The sequence below is a fragment of the Manduca sexta genome, chromosome 8 (genome assembly GCF_014839805.1).
Source record: "Manduca sexta isolate Smith_Timp_Sample1 chromosome 8, JHU_Msex_v1.0, whole genome shotgun sequence".
Taxonomy (NCBI): Eukaryota; Metazoa; Arthropoda; class Insecta; order Lepidoptera; family Sphingidae; genus Manduca; species Manduca sexta.
The window spans coordinates 534,689-550,450 of record NC_051122.1 but is presented as its reverse complement, the minus strand read 5'-3'; the positions used below and the strand labels follow the sequence as shown (position 1 = coordinate 550,450).

The 15,762-nt window shown below is 34.1% G+C and overlaps 2 protein-coding genes across 2 annotated transcripts; one reads left to right on the top strand and one right to left on the bottom strand.

Moving 5' to 3' along the window:
• Nucleotides 1-249: 249 nt before the first annotated feature.
• On the bottom strand, nucleotides 250-6,462 carry LOC115446829 (ubiquitin-like modifier-activating enzyme ATG7). The gene is made up of 11 exons (XM_030173631.2): nucleotides 6,147-6,462; nucleotides 5,034-5,229; nucleotides 4,090-4,542; nucleotides 3,666-3,772; nucleotides 2,895-3,039; nucleotides 2,630-2,788; nucleotides 2,203-2,391; nucleotides 1,745-1,903; nucleotides 1,220-1,335; nucleotides 619-907; nucleotides 250-455 (listed from the first exon to the last, which is right to left on the bottom strand). Exons 1-11 carry the CDS (start codon nucleotides 6,347-6,349, stop codon nucleotides 426-428), a joined length of 2,046 nt encoding a protein of 681 aa, XP_030029491.2. The 5' UTR covers nucleotides 6,350-6,462; the 3' UTR covers nucleotides 250-425.
• A 3,284-nt stretch (nucleotides 6,463-9,746) lies between these two features.
• LOC115446442 lies at nucleotides 9,747-15,437 on the top strand. The gene is given in 8 exon segments (XM_037436436.1): nucleotides 9,747-10,618; nucleotides 10,685-11,241; nucleotides 11,329-12,327; nucleotides 12,419-13,711; nucleotides 13,714-13,778; nucleotides 14,342-14,542; nucleotides 14,674-14,757; nucleotides 15,178-15,437. Coding segments are annotated over 8 exon segments (3,480 nt in total). The 5' UTR covers nucleotides 9,747-10,496; the 3' UTR covers nucleotides 15,337-15,437.
• The last annotated feature ends 325 nt before the right edge of the window (nucleotides 15,438-15,762 follow it).

Here is a 15,762-nt window from a genome sequence, read left to right as displayed (position 1 = left end):
CGATGGTCGTACTTATACCCCGTACACATTACAACTACGCCATCGAAGCAATTAATATGGGTGATAGTGAAATATTGGATATTGGGTTAGCGTCAGTTATATCAGTTCAGGTATTTCAGAAGTGTTCATAATTTATAGTATTGTACCTTCTTGTTTGTGTATTGTCAGAAACTATTTATTAGCTCGCACATGAAAGGTCCTACATGAAAGGTCATTGTTGCCGTTGATATCCAAAAAGAATGACAGTATTTTTTTTTCCATGTACTTTATTTCAATAAGAATTATTTTAAGGGTAAGATAAAACCAGCAGTTAACAACATTTAAAGCTTTTATTATAAGAATTAAATATAAAGCTTAAAAAATTCCATATATACATAAAGCTTATTTCAAATGCAGTCTAAAAGCAACGTAAGTAAAGTCGATTTTCAATCATCCTCATCCGAAAAAGTGAGTATCTGAAATAACAGAAAAACGTATTCAAAATAATATATTTATTAAGTACATAATCACTGGAAGGACTTAAATTTCATATGCATAGTCTTAGCTGAGCAGTCAGAAATTGAGGAAATTTGTAAAAGTATTTGTGTAATTTGTAAAATATATGTTATAAAGACTCACATCGGTCATTTCAGCCGTCAGATGTAACTCAGAGAGGCCGGTCACTTGTTCCAAATAAGTTCCACTGTTGAACACCTTCAGTAGGAAGTCTATACCTTCGTTCCTATACAAGTCGATGACGATATCGGAGCAGGCTATGCACTGTTTGAACTTCGTACAAGTTGGTACCACAGTTTGGTATGAGTGCAAGAACCCTCGTATACTATGAGGAACAGGGCCCAGGACGCCCTGCATGTTTTGCTCGTCGTTTGTATCGCTATTTGAATTGTATATTGCTGGTGCTTCAACCCTGAAACATCGTCGTTTAATGTTGGTCAATACAGTTTTTAAGCCAGAGACTAATTAGTCTCTGAATCAAATACTAGCGTCTAATTTGACTTCTAGACCTAAATTTTAATATGTATATATATTTTAAATAATATCTCGTTACAATATAAGTGACATAGCGAATTAATCCATTCACAGATGCCCCTAACATCTCCTTAATATTAATTATTATTCACGATTTCATTATGATATAATTAATTTCAAATATCATATTATAATTGAAATTAGTCCGAATAATAAGTGCAAATGCCATTAATAAATTAATACAGAATACCTTAATGGGTGTTGCAGTAGTCCAACTAATATTTCAACAGCCAAAGCACCCGCTATGGCTGCCACGCCCGGACGAGTGACGGTACATTGTTGGTCTAACGTACGATCTTTTAATGACTGAAATATATATTTTTAATTAACATAAACTCCATGAGTATGAACACAAGCATATTACACACATTCACGCCTGTTATACCATGGGGTAAGCAGAGACCTATCTGATGTATAAACATTTTATAAGTGTATAATAAACTGTATTGAAATGGAGATAGCAGTAAACAAATTACTATTATAGACTTTCACCATGCGCATACGTCATATTGTAAATACACAGTAGGACGCTAAAAAAAACGACATATTTTATATGGTACGACAAAGTTATTTCACTACACCTGATGGTAAATGGAGTGGCATCTAGAGTATCGACTGACGAGAGATGATTATCCCTCACTACTTATTCAGATTACAGTATGTTCCCAACAGTTTAATGCTTTTTTTATGTGTGAAAAACATTTGAGAAACTTACATTGCCAGGCGCAGTGACATCGTTGCAGAAATAGCAGCCAAGGCTCCCTCCCGGCACGCAGCTGTTGTCGATAGACACTGCTCCCTCTTGCGACGAGGAACATACGCCGTGCCTCATCACGAGATAACTGTCAAATCCTAGTGCTGCGTTTATTACTATCTGTATTAAAAACAAGAAAAACTTATACTAAATATCTATACTTTATTTAAACGACAAAACACCAAGAGCAGAATCATCACTCTATTATTACGTACAAATAATTATGGAATACTGAAAATAGCAGAAACAAATGTGTACTACATTATACAGATGTATCATTACACCTAAGTTCGCCCAATATCTCACCCTACTCTCCCATTAGTAGAGTGTGTGACAAATGTTAAGAGCGAGCAATGAAGATTGTGGTGTTCTAAATTCAAACCTAAAGAGACATGCCTGTTTATTCTTATAAACATTACCTTCCCATAATGAGCTGCAATAAGAGTGGGAAGCCACCTCGCTTCTCTGGTATCCAATAATAAGAATACAACATCATGTTCCGCAATTGCCTCTGTTATTAATTTTATATTGGATACTGTCTCATCCTTCAAAGACTCTCCTACAGGGTGTCCTGGCATGGGTATGTGTGCTGCTATACCTTTACTATTCTAGAAAGAGAAATAAAAAGATCTTTTAGAAATCTTTAAAAAGTATTGAGTAACAATACAGAATGGTTGCCAATTTATAATAATAATTCTATTAATACTGTGCGGTTTTTTCTTTCTAGACAATTTTTAATACACAGTAAACATATATACAGATATGTGTACAGGAAATAAAATCTGTTTCCAGTCACGAATTTTTTTTTAGAGTTGTCAAAAATATTGCTATAATGTTTGGACTTACAACAGTAGGCAGTATTAATTTTAAGTTGTCTGCAGCCGCCTCAGCCTTTTTGCGACCTCCAGACAAGCAATCCTGATAGTTAAATAATACTTGTCTCGTAGGATTGGAATACGAAACCTTACCATTGTCTATGAATGTTATATGCCGGAATCCCCAGGCCTAAAACAGAATAACTTTTATGACGAAGTAGAACTTACTACATTTCAATTGTAATTTATGAGCTTATGTTTGTGCATTTGCTGTTCTGTAAATTTATTTTACTTACCAATAAATCCCTGGCAACATGGCAGCCAAGTGTGCCGGCGCCTAATAACAAACATTTCGTAGTCTTCATAACGTCCACATCTATGTCTGGAACGAGTCGCCACTTCATAAGTTTTATGTTTAAATCAGATGATGTTTCTGCCAATCTGAAACAAAATAAGTAGTAGGAATTATGGTCATTACAGCGGCTAAAGGCTAGTTGGGAATGCACGGCACGCACCTCTGCCTTTTCTTAAGTTATGTGTCTATTCTTTGTGAATTATCGCTTGCTTTAACTGTGAAGTCGCGAGGAAACCTGCATACCTGAGAAGTTCTCTATAGAAATTTTGACGATATGTGAAGTCTGCAAATCTGTACCAGGCCAGCATAGTGGGCCTAATCCCTCTTGATAGTAGAGGAGACCTGTGCCCAGCAGTGGGACAGTATATAACACAGGGCTGATATTATTATAGCCACTTGTAAAATTCAATTTACCTTATTTCCCATGAGATTAGAAAAACTGTTTTACTAGGCTACTTTGGCAATTGGTTATGAGTAAATATAAATTACCATATTAATAATATAATTATTAGGACTGTTACGTAGGAGTCAATAGTGATGTTGAATAACCAAATAATCACTATCCAGCAACTGTCAATTCGCTTCTCTGCTTATACTACGAGAATACGTTGGTGGCTCTAAATTCGTCAATTTTCGTTAAGATCAATGAATAACAAACCATATCTAAGTCAAAATAACATACAATGTAATACAGACAGCATCAAATGCTCACACTTTAGGGTCCATGGACGCAGACATGTTCGCGAGACGGGGACCAAAGTGGCGTTTTTCGTTCATTTCCCACCCCACCCAACCAGTACCTTCCATTGGGTGGATTTCCTGAAACAGATTAATAAACATAGCATTTACCCTTTTGCCACTACTTAAGTCCATAGAAAGTAGGGTCGCAGGATCAATAATTACTGGTTGGTGCTAAACAAAAAGGTTTTATTTTCTAAAACGAGCTGCTAGTTTTATGTAAAAATATTTTTCAATTTACGACACTTAAAAAAAAATTGCTGGATATACTTCTTTCTATAAATGCTCAACTTGTTTTATTAAAATCCAACATAAGTTTACCAAAACCATGTACTATAATATCAGATGCCTTTTAAAAACCCAATCTGTTAAATAAAAATTAATTATAAAATTCTTACCTGAGGCATTTGAATGTTGAAAACCAGACTGTTTTCAATACCACCAGTAATATTACAACGCAAACCAATGATCTTAATATCTGAATTCACTAAGTCAGGACAATGATCCAATAAAGCTGCTAAAAATAATCTTAGGGGCCATCCTGGTTTGGCCGAGTTACTTGGATCCGCAAAGACAAGGTATATTTTTTGCACATTCACTTCTTTTTTAACTCCTTTAGTGTCATTTAAAATATCAGTTAAAGTTTTCACTTTAACCCTGTTATTTTCTTTGACAACTGCGAAGAAAGCTTTTTGTGCATCATCTAACAATTTAAAGCCTTCAGTAAGATCATTCAATTGATTGGTGTCTAAATGCGATTTTATATCAGAACATATTTCCCTCAGGTGCATGGTTGGTTTACTTGGTGCAGGAAAGGCAAACCAATAGTAATAGTTAAACTTTTTTAAATCCTGTAATTAACAATTTATATTAAAATTTTAAGCATAACTTAACTTACCAAAGTAACACTTTTATTTACTGAAGAATAATATTTTTATAATGACAAATAAAAAGTGTGATACAATTTTGAATTATGAAGGGAGTCCAATTCAACTGAAGTGGAAGGATCTTCTGCTCAACAGTGAGTGATGTTCATAAAAAATATATTAAACAAAGATGCTTAGTCTCTGGAATATTGTGTGCTATAAATTATGAGACACTGTCATTGAGTTGATTTGCAATATAATTCGGACTATCTTTTGCCTGCAGCTCCGTGGACATATGAAGGACATATAACTCAGGAATAATGTAGCTATTAGTAAAAACATCAAAACAAAATTAGTTACATAGTTCATCAGACAAGCACATTCAAAAATAGTCTTCAGTTGTATATATATTAGTATTTAGTATAGATATGTATGTACCATAAACTGCTATGAATATAAATAGTACCAATACTTACAGCAAATGATAGGACAAAGAAATTCAGCAACATATTTGGTTTGCTAATCCATGTCTTTTTCTTTATGTTACTCCATAATGTTTCACCAACTGAGTTCAAAAGTGTAGCTTTGTCCAGACTTTTGAATTCTTCAATAGTATTTTTATTAATGATCATACCAGTTACATTTATATAAAAGTGCTCTGATCCTGGATTCCTATGAAAATTACTTAAAATTTGTAAAAACCAAATCATCATTATCATAGCGATGATAGCCTAGTTGGGTGTGGAACGGTCTGCCGAGACGAACGTCCGCAGGTTCAAATCCCAAGGGCACACACCTCTGACTTTTCTAAAAAAATCATGTGTGTATTCTTTGTGAATTTATCGTTCGCTTAAACGGTGAAGGAAAACATTGTGAGTAAACCTGCACATCTGAAAAGTTCCTCTAAAGGAATTTCGAAGGTGTGTGAAGTCTACCAATCCGCACTAGGCCAGCATGGTGGACTTAGGCCTAATCCCTCTCAGTAGTAGAGGAGGCCCGTGCTCAGCAGTGGGCAAGTATATAATACAGGGCTGATATTATTATATTATTATTAAATCATCATTATCAAAAAGTTTATTTAAAGAAGTGTTAATTATCTTCATTAATTAGGTAACACGGGTGCATACTTATATGTATATGAATATCAATAAAAAACAAACTTATAATACAAAGCTTGTGTGGAAGGTAGGAAATGATGTACAATATACCCTTGTCTAAGTGTGAGGCTTTAGCCAATTGCCTGGTTCACCCAGCTTTAGGCCACCACGGTTACAAGCAAATATTACAAGGCCAATTCAATACCACAATAAGCTTTGGTGTATAATTCATATTTCTTGGGTCAGTTGCTTGGTTTGCATGTTATAGCTCAAGCTAGCATGTTATGAAGTTTGAAGTAAAATGATTTGTGATAGGGGTCATTTAACGCATGGAACTCGTAAACCTGATATTATAGGTAATCATTTCCATGAGAGATTCAAATGACGAGAATTTTTTTAATGATTTCCAGCTGTTGTTTCCACTATAGTGCTTGTATAGGATTCAGTAAAACGTAGGATGTAGGTACAATTGACTATAGGTATCTCACTTACTTGTTAAATGAAGTACCATCCACTTCAAAAACCGGCCCGATATCACCTCGGTACGTGTAACGACCGAATATTTGTTTCTTAGTCTCATTCAATTTGTCGATATCTAATTTTAATTCAGTGAGATTATGCCAAAAAGAAGGATGCACAAAAGACATGAATGGCACATATTGGATAATTTCTTTTTGACGTTCCATATCAGACATTTTTGGAAATTTAAGTGTCTTTTTTTACAAAAGATCGATCATCTAGTGATATTAAGACAATATATTAAACGAAGATTTAAAGTAATGTCATCTACGAACATGACATCAAGTGTCAAACAGGGGGTGGACACTTAGAACATTTTGTGTAATGATGAATGATTATATATCTTAATGCCGTTACATAGAGTTTAGTTTTGGTTGACAAAAGGATGTCTCATCGTAACATCTTGTACCAACATAATAATCCAATAAATTTTGAAAGTATGTTGGCTACCATGATAGTTGATAATTTGCCGCCATTATTGACGGTAGATTTGTCATTGTTGAAGTTTATTTGCAAAAAATTGTATTGCGATTATGTTCAATAATAAGTTATGTTTTATGCCGAATACGTTGAGTTGAGCCAGCTTTTCCGTTTCGTGTATATTTCTTCTTGAAGGAATTTGTGTAGTGTGTGTTACGAGATAGTGATTCTTATTATTCCGAGATATTGACTCTAATTCTGTTTACATTTGTGTAGTTTATTGATTTTGTGTGCGAGAATGGGGAAAAGAATTAATGTGTATAAAAATGTGAGGTTTGTGGCATACAAAAGTACCCAAAGTCAAACATATTTATGGTTAAGTATCCACTTGATCTACACCGGTAACAGAAAATTTATATTATGATTTAAAACATTACATAAAAGTGATGTATATTTAATTCAAATTTACAACCTCAGGTAGTCGTTGAAGAGAATACTCTAGATTATGGAGTTTCAATTCTATGCTTAGTAACCTAATCAAAAAAGGCACGTGTGAAATCTATGAATTTGCCCTTGCAATAATTGTATCATAGTAATTGTTGATTAGACGGAAAAAGATCATATCTGTAAGGTATAAAATTTTTAAATTTCCATATAAAATTGGAAATAAATAACGGAAAACTGGAGTGTTATGAATTTTTAAGTAGGAGACCTAAACATTATACAATTTATACATAAGAAATTCACGTGATAATATTGTGTATTTTCTAATTAAATAAAGGGAATTATTAAAAATTGTGGACGTTTTATTTTTAATATTCTAATTTCAATCATAATTTATACCAGTGTAAGATTTATGGTCAGGAAATTTATCGATATAAAGCTGTCGATACAAAATTATCGATAATATCGATTAAATAAGGAACGTTCCTAGAAACGAGCAGATTTATAGTAAGTTGGCAGCCTTGCGTATCATTTTTTCTGCGTAATGTTGGTACAAAATGTAATTCTACTGGGCTCACGTATGTGTGCGTGAGCTCAAATTCAATGTACTAAGTGCCGCCTCTTCTTACGTAGTATATTACTTACTCTATGGTGTCAAATGTGACCATGAACCTGGGTTGCCAACAGCAATTCTAAGAAACTAAAAAAAGTTGGTACAAATCAATAGCTTAACTATATAGAAGTCCCTTTCTTTGTGTTTCTTGTGCAACCCGCATATTTTTAAAGTGCAAAAAGACCTCTTTAGCCTTGTTTTGTGAAGTTGCGATTATTTTAATTACCTATCAATTTTCTCGCTTAACGTTCCGCGCGCACCTTCCGAAAAATTCTTTTTACGTTGGATAGCCCTTTGTTCGTGGAGTTCTATAGGCTATATATCATCTCGCTATACCCAATAGGAGCGGGACAGTAATGGCTAATCTCAGGAACTACCGGTCCAAACTGAAAAAATCTTTTTGCGTTGGATAGCCCTTTGATCGTGGAGTGCTATAGGCTATATATCATCACGCTATACCCAATAGGAGCGGAGCAGTAATGGCTAATCTGAGGAACTACCGGTCCAAACTGAAAAATTCTTTTTGCGTTGGATAGCCCTTTGTTCGTGGAGTGCTATAGGCTATATATCATCTCGCTATATTCAATAGGGGCGGAGCAGTAATGGCTAATCTCAGGAACTACCGATTCGAACTGAAAAAATATTTTTGTGTTGAATAGTCCTTTGTTTGTGGAGTGCTCAAAGTTATATATCATCACGCTATGACTAATAGGAGCGGAGCAGTAATGAAACATGTTGCAAAAACGGGGAAAATTATGAGTTTTGAGAGCTTCCGTTGCCTGCACTGCGTAAACGGTTAAAGTTATGCAACAATGATGTATGACGAGATTGTTTCACTTAAAAAGTTCTAAAAAATATATTATAAGTAAAACAAAGTCCCCCGCTGCATCTGTCTGCCTGAACGTGTTAAACTCAAAAACTACCCAACGTATTAAGATGAAATTTAGTATGGAGACAGTTTGAGACCCTGGGAAGAACATAGGCTCCCGGGAAACTACTACTTTTATAACGGAAAACTTTAGTCTGAAAAACTTTATAACGCGGGCGGAGCCGCGGGCAAAAGCTAGTATAGTATATTACTTAATTCATAATGACGCAATGCTTTAATCTGCAGTTGCCCCGGATTTTGAATTATTTCGCGACGGTGTTAAATCTGGAAATGTCGTCCCTATCCACCAATATTTTTACCTTTGTCATCATCATTATTATTTCGTGCCCCGCGAATTGTGTATTTGTCTGCCAACTATGAATTTGCCGCTCTTTGAATTCACCGCCTGGGGCATGGGCCCCGGCTTGATCCCCCCTTCCCTCTTCCCTAGATTCGGGACTGATTTATAGCTACTTATGCTAATGCTGCTAGCTAATGCTTCACCAAATTTTTTCTTCTTACTCTTTTCTGCGTTGTTATAACATCACACCATAAGTTTTTCGTGTCAATTCGTTTGGTATATTATATATTAGGCATTAGGTACGAGTATATAGTGATTTCAGGTAAAGACGTGTATTACGTTACGTCTATGGTTTCAGATCATCTTGAGAAGAAGTTAACTATCAGATTGGTCATGCAGGTAATTATGACTATCAAAGTCTATCTTCTTTTTTAATATCTAAAATCTAGATCATATAAGAACTATGATACAAGGTTTGATCTGATATCATAATAAACTAATGGTAATACTAGTAAATTTCTTTTTGATCAAAATATTATAAGTAATTAAATTAAGTATTCATTTATAATCTTAATAAATAAATCTAATTAATAACATACTGATTTTTCCCAACCCCTAGGGCTTCGATCATCTATAATTTTTTATGTATCCAAGTTATTAAAATATTTAAATAATCCTGGCACGCCCGAATTTAGTTCCTTTTTCAACGCTTATTTTATTTTTAAAATGACATGTCTATCTTTGTATAAATGGCATACATTGTTGGTCTTTTTTGATTTGATTTTATAAAAAAATTTGCTTATAAATAATATTTTAGCTGTATTTCCATGTAGGGGTGATAAGGTTTTAGCCAGTGATATCGAAATTATTGTGAAAATAGTTCCAAGTAAATTAAACATTTATTTATTGTTGGTTTAAAGTAATTTATCACCTACTTTTAAATATGTGCGTTTATATTTGAAGATTATATCGGATTGATCTTTTGGCTGATATGGCAATAAACACGCTGACGGCATCAAGTGACAAAATTCCACTGCTATCATTATGTTCTCTAAATAGTTCAAAAGGGAGTATAATACCAAATCGATTGGTAAAGCTAAACTTCGCTACCGATAGTAGTGTTACAAGTTCTATTAAGAAGTCTAAGATAAGAAAAAACACAAATTGTAAGTCACCCTATCTCAATAGTGATAAAGTACACCTACTCTCACGAGTCACCGAAAAGAGGGTAGTCCAGAAAAAAGCTGCAGATTTTGTGTCTTCCTTTCCATTGGCAGTTAAAATCTACAAAGCTAATTCTGATGAGTTTAAATGTCCGAAACACAACAACAAAAGGGCTAAGAAATCAGTATTAACCCTACCCAATGAACAGGCACCAGCACCACAAATATGCACTGTAAGTGATATGAATGACTCAGAGGATTTCAACCACGAAGATGGTTATCGTAAAAAAAGACCCAAGAAACGATCGATGGTCCCGAATAGGAGAGCACATAACGGTTTTGAATTTTATGATAGGGATGCAAGATACTGTTCACAATTCAACATTCACTTGGATTGTAGTTCCACTGATGTAATTAGAAATTTTAATGGTGATGGTAAACAGCCATTAAATAGGACGAAGCAGTTTAATCCACCAAAAAGTAAGCAAGAGGGTAAATTTAACGGCCACGAAGTATGGAAAGTTTTGAGAAATATAAACAGATTTCAATTCAGACCGTCCCTCCTATGTCTGAAGAAAGTATTCCAGTATCGCGAAAAAAGGATAATCATAGGCGATTCAATAGGAAAGACACACGGTTAGTCGTATTTGATGTACCTATCTCACTTAAATGAATTTCGTTTATTTTAATAACTTTTTTCAGGTTTATTGAAACTTGTCGCACTGAAGAATTTGCGTATATATCAAGTATTGAAGTAGATAATAAGTCACCGACAAGTTTTTCACATTCCTCAAGTTTTGATCGGGTGACTGTTATTGACAAAAAAGACGAATTCAGTAGGATTTGTAAAGAAATTGAAAAGAGTTTACCTAAAGCGCATAGTGTTAAGAGTTCTAAAAATCAAAAATGTTATCAGAATAAAAAATTGTTAAAGCAGAAGTCATTAAGAACTAGCGATAAAATTACGGGACCGAAGGACTGTAAACAGCTTGCAACTACTAATAGTATGGAAGTGGATGTAAAAGATTCCTGTGAGAACAGTGTACCGCTTTCTACTTACAGTAGCAGTTTTGTTATTCAAGATTCCTTAACCTTAAATTCTTCCAATGATATACAAGAAAAGATAATTTCTGAAAGTCGAGAGTCAGTTTTGCAAAATCATCCAGTGCGGCAAATAAAAAATCGTTTCGCTATAGAAAGCTTAAAATCCCCTGCTAACTCAGTATCCAGTAAGACGTGCCTGCCAAAGCCTTCGAAAGGTATTTAAATAAATTATTATAGATAAGAAATAAATATTTTAATCTTATACAAAATGTAATTCTATTTTATACGAGTTACTTTTTCAGTACCCGATAAAGTGTTTGAGATTTGTCAGGACAAATGCAATCAACCTATGAACGGAATAACCAAAGTTGTATTAAGTAAAGGTCAAGACATAGTACCGAGTAGGCGTCTACAAACAACAAAGAGAAAATCACGATTAGCTACTACATTGACAAACGCTTCTATTGTGCCTAAATTAACGCAAACCGATATAAGAAGGAGACTTTTAAACATGAAATTCCCAGTGGTAATTTTGGGCAAGGATCAAGTCAGTTCAACAATACAAGTTATGGATTACGAACCTCCACAGTTTGAAGGTTTAGATAAACATATTTGGCCTTTCATGATTGAGTGGAGTGATGATTATAAGCACAGGGCGGAAATGGACGACAAATCGAAATCCAATGATATAACATTTAATATTGATGTGAAACGTGATGGAGATACTTCTGCACAGAAAAGAAGATATCAACATTTTCATGGAGATTATAAATCTAATAAAAATCTTAACAGAAAAGTCGAAATAACTGCCTCTAAGCAACTAAGTAATAGAGAAAAGAAACGGTCAAATGATTCGAAATTAATACCAAATAAAAACGAACAAATTTCAATTAAACAATCTTTGGATGTAAATAGTAACACCCAACAACAAAAAAAGCAAAAACCTATACACCAACTCAAAGATAAAATGCTCAAGCTCTTGTACAAAAAACCGCCTGTGCTTGTTTCCATCGGGTTGGATCCCGATGTTACTGAGCAATGTGATACAAATGGAAATAATAAATTAAACAAAACGGATGATTGCGTTGTTAGTAACAATAAAACAATAAATGATGTTAAGAATTATAGTCCTACGAAGCCCATGAATATTAAATTGAATGAACCTAGGTCATTAGCATTTAAACGACCTTGGGCGAAGGCGAAATGGGCGAGCGATTTTATAGATAATGTTATTAAAAAAATAAAAAATGGAGTTTATTATAGTCAAGATTTAAAATACGATAGCGAGAAAACATCAGTTGGTAAGTGGAAATTTAAAAGTAATACATTTAATTTCATTAAAAACATAATTTTTTCATAAAGTATCTTATTTTTTTCCTTATATATTTGCAGCAGCCAAGGAGACTTTCGTACAGACAAGATCGAATCCGGAAAATATTAATAGAAAAATGCCCTGTAATTCTGAGATAGACGAGTCATCTGCACACACTTTGACTAACCGAAAAGATGTACTTAAAATTATACCAGGATTTGATAATTCACTCCCTGAATTGGAAGTTCAAACAATAGACACAGATAAAATAGAAATAAAAAATTGTTTGACGAATATAATTGTGCAGTTTGATATAACTATACCACGGGAGTCAGATACACTTGGTATTAACACAAAAAAGTCATGTTCCTTAATTCCGCTTGAAAGGAATGACAGTAACATTAAATTATTTAAATGTAAAGCTACAATTCTTAACGCAATGCTACCTGCAGAGCTTTGCAGCATATTACCAGATATGATGCGTAAGATAGTACATTCGGATAATATAAAGGCAAATCAACCATTGCCAATTAACAAGACGGACTCGCAGTTATCGACGATATCAGAGTTGTCTCATTTTGAGTGTTTTGATCATTTTAAAGCAATTCCTAAACAATACGTTTTATCCCAAGAAATAAGGCAAATACTTTCAGGAAAGTTTTCACAAAGAAGTCGCGGAACTTTCCATAAAGTGAAAAGAGTGGCGTTTCAATCTTTGGAAAATCTAAAACACTTGTTACCAGAAAAATCATCCATTACTTACGTGTTAAATTCTATGGAAAAAATGCCAAAAAATATAAGATATAGGAGAAATATTCATTCATCGCTAAATAAACAACAAAAAGTATGTGAGCCCCAAAATAAAATTTGCACAAAGATACAACCGTACAATCATCAAAAACACTCGCTGATACCAGCTAAACAAAGATTCAATTTGTGGAATATATTAGAGAATGTGTGGGCGAGTTATAAAATGTTTGGGCCGTTAAACACCAGCTTTTCAATGCCCATATGTACTATTTCTTTGGACATACCGATTAATGGAACGCCGGATACAAAGAAAGTTATTATAAATTTTAACGATTTGAAACTTGATTCAATATTTGAAAATTATGCAAAAGTAAAGAACGAGCACAAGGCATTATGTGGAAAAGATTTTGTACCTGAAAATACACCTGAATCTGATGCTTCTTTCGGTGGTATTAAGTCGTTTAAAAAGATAAATCACATTCACGGGAACAATCTCAAAATAAAAAAGAAAGGTTATGTGAAACTCTACAAAAAATGCAAATCTACATCTAACATACCCAACGAAAAGAATAATTTTTCTTTGAATAAAGTAACCTGCTTGGAAGATTTTTTCCAATTGCTTGGATCAAAAGCTTAAGCTGTGTATTTGACGGCAATGCTGGTAAAAAGATACTATCGTCTATAATAACGGTAATAATTAATAATTTATAATTTCTCTTTAATGATTTTTATGAAGTGTGCAGGTATGTTGTCAGAAATTTTGTTGTTTGTTTCCTCATGCAAAATTGTATGCTGTATACGCAAAAGAAAGATCCAAGCTGGACTGGCTTTTATCGGTCGTCAGAATCTAGGGAGTCTGCTTAGGGCTCTAAGAGGGCGCCTGCAAACATCCGGCACTCGATCTAAGCATTAAATATCACTTTCTTTGCCCTATTTGTGCTCGTGGCGCCCGGCCCCCAAGAGCCCAAAAGGTCTAAAACTGGTATCCATTGTGGTGGCCTAAGTCTGTAGCTAACGCTGCAACCGATGGCCTCGTGCTTGCAAGGGGCAGAAAGAAAAACCTTACCCTCCTTCGGTAAGCGGGTAAAACGGCCTTGCAAAGATCGTGTATAAAAACCAGAGCCTTGCATTTGTTCAGGTCACCACTGGCAGGTCTTGGGTACATGTAAAGGCTAGGCTAAGCATTCCAAGGCTATTCTGTTGCAGTAGGCAGACTGAAGTGTTCGGTAGATTACGCAAAAATATTGTTACAGATGAAAAATTGGATAACTGAAATAAATACAAGACAGGCTCTTCTTGTGCTATTGTTGGCAAATAAAAAAGATACTCCTAATTTAATACGATTTAGACCAGTTCTCCTACAAGGAATTGCGGTCAACAGAATAACTCGAGCCTCAGAACTGGACATGGAAATAGAAGTTATTGAAAGAGAAAAATTAAATGGATTTTCACAGGTAGGTACATAACATAAACAAATTTTTATTTCTATTTTTTATATCATAAAAAGTTGCCTAATCAATGAATTAGGCGTGGTTTTTGGTAATTAGATTTTTTTATTTGTACCAAGATGAAGTATTTTTTTTAGTTTGATGGTATATCCTATTTACCGGCATCGACTGAAAATAAGGATAATCTATTGGAAGAGCTTCAGTGGATTGCAAAGACAACAGTAAGGATATTTTTCATTTCATAATTCGGATTACATTTATTCATCTTTTTATACATATTATAAAACAATGTCCTCTTTTCTGTCTGTATGTTATCAATTTTCTCAAAATATACTGAACGGACTTTTATGAAATTTGGTATGGAGATAGTTTAAGATCTTCGTAAGGTTATAGGCTACTGTCTATCCCGGGAAATATATAGCGGGCCTTTTATCCATAAAACTCCTTCACGCGGGCGCACCGTGAGCAAAAGCTAGTAACCTCATCCAACAATTCATTATCACCCTTATTCAATAGCAATAAGATCGAGATTCTAAAGTTATCTTTTCGTCGCCATTCCATCCTTTTATATTAGTTTGAAGTATTATAATTAATTGTGGGCAAAATCTTTTATTCATATTTATTATATTGATTCTATCTAGGCCTCGGATTATCAGCGACCCTTCGATGAGTCTTCAGAAAAACTACTCAAGTCCTTATTAGAGAAAAGGAAACAATTAAATCCTTCGTATTTACGCGTTATGGCAAGATACGTTGGCCTTGGTCTCCTCAAGTCATCGACGAAAAAAATTAACTTTTGATACATGAAAGAATCATGTGTACGTTGAACTATGTCAATTACATTTTTGAACTAAATCTCATTAACTGTACTAAGTCTGGAGTAAATTAATACAATATAATATTATGTATTTTTATTCACATTTATTTACTTTCTACTAGTAGAAATTATGGTAGTTACTGTTGCGCAATGTGCGAGATTGTTGCACACTTTTGTAGTTCAGTTCAACACACCTCTAATGCTTGTGGACCAGCATCTCTAAGTCCACAATAACAAAGCAATTGATATTTTTTAATTTCTTCTGTACGACTAATCCTGTGATTACATTTGATTGTTAGCTTTTATAAAGATGTTAGAATGATCAATGAATATTCGAACTCTTACACCCACTGTCATTAAGCTGATCATGGTAAGAGCGTATTTCCAGATTCAATAGAATTTCTCTACG